General features: G+C 44.0%; 1 protein-coding gene across 1 annotated transcript; it reads left to right on the forward strand.

Moving 5' to 3' along the window:
- Nucleotides 1–237: 237 nt before the first annotated feature.
- Nucleotides 238–1,236, forward strand: LOC128845890 (olfactory receptor 10A7-like). The gene has a single exon (XM_054044953.1). It carries the CDS (start codon nt 238–240, stop codon nt 1,234–1,236), a length of 999 nt encoding a protein of 332 aa, XP_053900928.1.
- Nucleotides 1,237–3,315: the final 2,079 nt, after the last annotated feature.

Consider the following 3,315-nt stretch of genomic DNA (forward strand, 5'->3'; position numbering starts at 1 on the left):
TTTTCTCACTTATTCCTTGTGCTGGAGAAAAGTACTATTCATTATGAGTAAGGACACCAGAATCTGGTCTGATGCTAGCTGCAGGGGATAAAATTTGAGGTAGGACAATTTCTCGGTTAAACAGTATTCAGGATCTTCCTTTACTATGGATAATTAAAAGAATGGGAAACCTGCACCTCATGCAGCCTCATGTCTTTATTTATTTAGTTTTTCCTCAGGACCGAGTGTATCAGAGGAATGACCACAGGGAATCACACCTCGGTGACCCATTTCATCCTCTTGGGATTTGCCGACCACCCTGAGCTGAGCTGGGGGCTATTTGTGGTGTTTCTGTCTTGTTATCTCATTGCTCTGACTGGGAACCTTCTCATTATCTTTGTCACTGTGGCCGACGCTGCCCTTCACACCCCCATGTATTTCTTCCTCCGGAACTTGTCCTTCCTGGAGATCTCTTACACCTCGGTCACCCTGCCCAAGATACTGGCCAACCTCCTCTCAGAGGATAGAACCATCTCCTTCCTTGGCTGTGCAACACAGATGTATTTCCTCCTCTTCCTAGGAGGGACGGAATGTTACCTCCTCGCTGTGATGGCCTACGACCGATATGTTGCTATATGCCACCCACTGCATTACCCAGTCCTTATGAACAGGAGAGTCTATATAGGGCTTGCGGCTGCTTCCTGGCTCACCAACCTCCTGGTGTTAATGGGTCACATTGCAGCCATATTCACTCTACCCTTCTGTGGCTCTAATGAAATCAACCATTTCTTCTGTGATGTCCCCCCGGTGATGAAACTGGCTTGCGGGGACACCCACAGGACTGAAATCGCCATTCTCCTGGTTGCCCTCTTCTTCGTCCTGCTGCCGTTCACGCTCATCCTTGCTTCCTATGTTCGTATCATCTCAACCATCCTGAAGATGGCTTCAGCTGAGGGCAGGCAGAAAACCTTCTCCACCTGCTCCTCGCACCTCCTGGTGGTGACTCTGTTCTATGGGACAGCCTGCACCATGTACCTGAAACCCAAATCCAGCCACTCGCCGAATAGTGACAAACTCATTGCTCTGCTGTACTCTGTCGTGACCCCCATGCTAAACCCCATTATCTACAGCTTGCGGAACAAGGAGGTGACAGGGGCACTCCGGAGATTAACTGAAAAAAATGTACTCAGGCACCAAGATTTTCTACTGCATTTATGGAGGCTTTGCTATTTCTGTAAATTTAGAAAGGCACTGTGACTCTTCAAACCAAAAATAAAGCTGGTCAAAAATTTTTGATGAAATTTTTGGAAAATAAAGTTTAATCAAAACTGATTTCTTTTAAATTAACAACTGTGGGTATTCCCCTCACTTTCCCCCAGTTTCTCACTGTGTATCAGCTGGCAAAAGCTAGAAAACAGTTAGACTATGGAGGGGAAAAAACCTACTTTCTTACACGTCTGTCTCTTTCCCAACAATTTGCCAGTTGGAAAATAGTTGAAGTGTGACTTTCAGCATTTGTCTTCAAAAGTATCACTTTCTAAACTTATGCCTGTGTCAAGGCTGCTTCCCCACTTTGAACTTTAGGGTACAAATGTGGGGGCCTGCATGAAGGCTTCTAAGCTTAACTACCAGCTTAGATCTGGTCCGCTGCCACCATTCCCAAAGCTAATTCCCTTCCCTGGGAAGCCTTGAGAAATCTTTCACCAATTCCCTGGTGAATACAGATCCAAACCCCTTGGATCTTAAAACAAGGAGAAATTAACCATCCCCCCTCCTTCCTTCCACCAACTCCTGGTGAATACAGTTCCAACCCCCTTGGATCTTAAAACAAGGAGAAATTAACCATCCCCCCTCCTTTCTTCCACCAACTCCTGGTGAATACAGTTCCAACCCCCTTGGATCTTAAAACAAGGAGAAATTAACCATCCCCCCTCCTTCCTTCCACCAACTCCTGGTGAATACAGATCCAACCCCGTTGGATGTAAAAACAAGGAAAAATCAATCAGGTTCTTAAAAAGAAGGCTTTTAATTAAAGAAAAAGGTAATCATCTCTGTAAAATTAGTATGGAAAATAACTTTACAGGGTAATCAAACTTAAAGAGCTCAGAGGACTCCCCTCTAGCCTCAGGTTCAAAGTACAGCAAACAAAGATAAACACTCTAGTAAAAGGTACATTTACAAGTTGAGAAAACAAAGGAAAACTAACACGCCTTGCCTGGCTGTTTACTTACAAGTTTGAAATACGAGAGACTTGTTTAGAAAGATGTGGAGAACCTGGATTGATGTCTGGTCCCTCTCAGTCCCAAGAGCGAACAATCCCTAAAACAAAGAACACAAACAAAAGCCTTCCCCCCGCCCAAGATTTGAAAGTATCTTGTCCCCTTATTGGTCCTTTGGGTCAGGTATCAGCCAGGTTACCCGAGCTTCTTAATCCTTTACAGGTAAAAGGCTTTTGGAGTCTCTGGCCAGGAGGGATTTTATAGTACTGTACACATGAGAGCTGTTACCCTTCCCTTTATAGTTATGACAGCCTGTTTCTCACATTTTCTTATTATTTCTCATCTGTTTTCACTTTGAAAACAGCAAGGAAGAGTGGAAAAAGTAGGGGAAAAATAACTTTGTTTTTCTCCCTTGAATAATTTCCCCACAGGAAAACAGGGATTTCCAAATGGAAAACTTTGGATGGGGAATTTTTCCAGAGAAAACTGCCAAGAGAACACACAGTGTGTGTAAAGATGACAGAATCTGGCCCTATTGTTGAGATTTTTCAAAGGAACTTAAGAAAAAAATAAAATAAAAATAAATTGCTTTCCAAAACCTGAAACATTTAGGCCAAAATACAAAATATTTAGGCCAAACGCTGAAATATTTCAGCCAAAACCGAAAATGTTTTGATTTGGAAATGCTGCTGCAGCACCTCACTAGAGGTATATGTCGGGTGACTCAGGCTCATTGTCCTCTGTAGGCTCCCAGGTTGGGTTGCATCATGGACTGTGGGGTCCCTCTTGGAGAGCGAGGCAGTGCATTATGGGAGAGCTTGGCAATGGTGCATCCTGGGAAAAATTTTGACCAGCACTAATCTTTTTCCATTGTGGACTTTTAGTCACTTTAACTAGCTGTGAATCATTGACACACTGTTGTCAAGGCTGTATCCCCACTTTGAACTTTAGGGTACAAGTGTGGGGGCCTGCATGAAGACTTCTAAGCTTAACTACCAGCTTAGATCTGGTCCGCTGCCACCATTCCCACAAGCTAATTCCCTTCCCTGGGAAGCTTTGAGAAACCTTTCACCAATTCCCTGGTGAATACAGATCCAAACCCCTTGGATCTTAAGAC

Source organism: Malaclemys terrapin, chromosome 12 (assembly GCF_027887155.1).
Source record: "Malaclemys terrapin pileata isolate rMalTer1 chromosome 12, rMalTer1.hap1, whole genome shotgun sequence".
Taxonomy (NCBI): domain Eukaryota; kingdom Metazoa; phylum Chordata; order Testudines; family Emydidae; genus Malaclemys; species Malaclemys terrapin.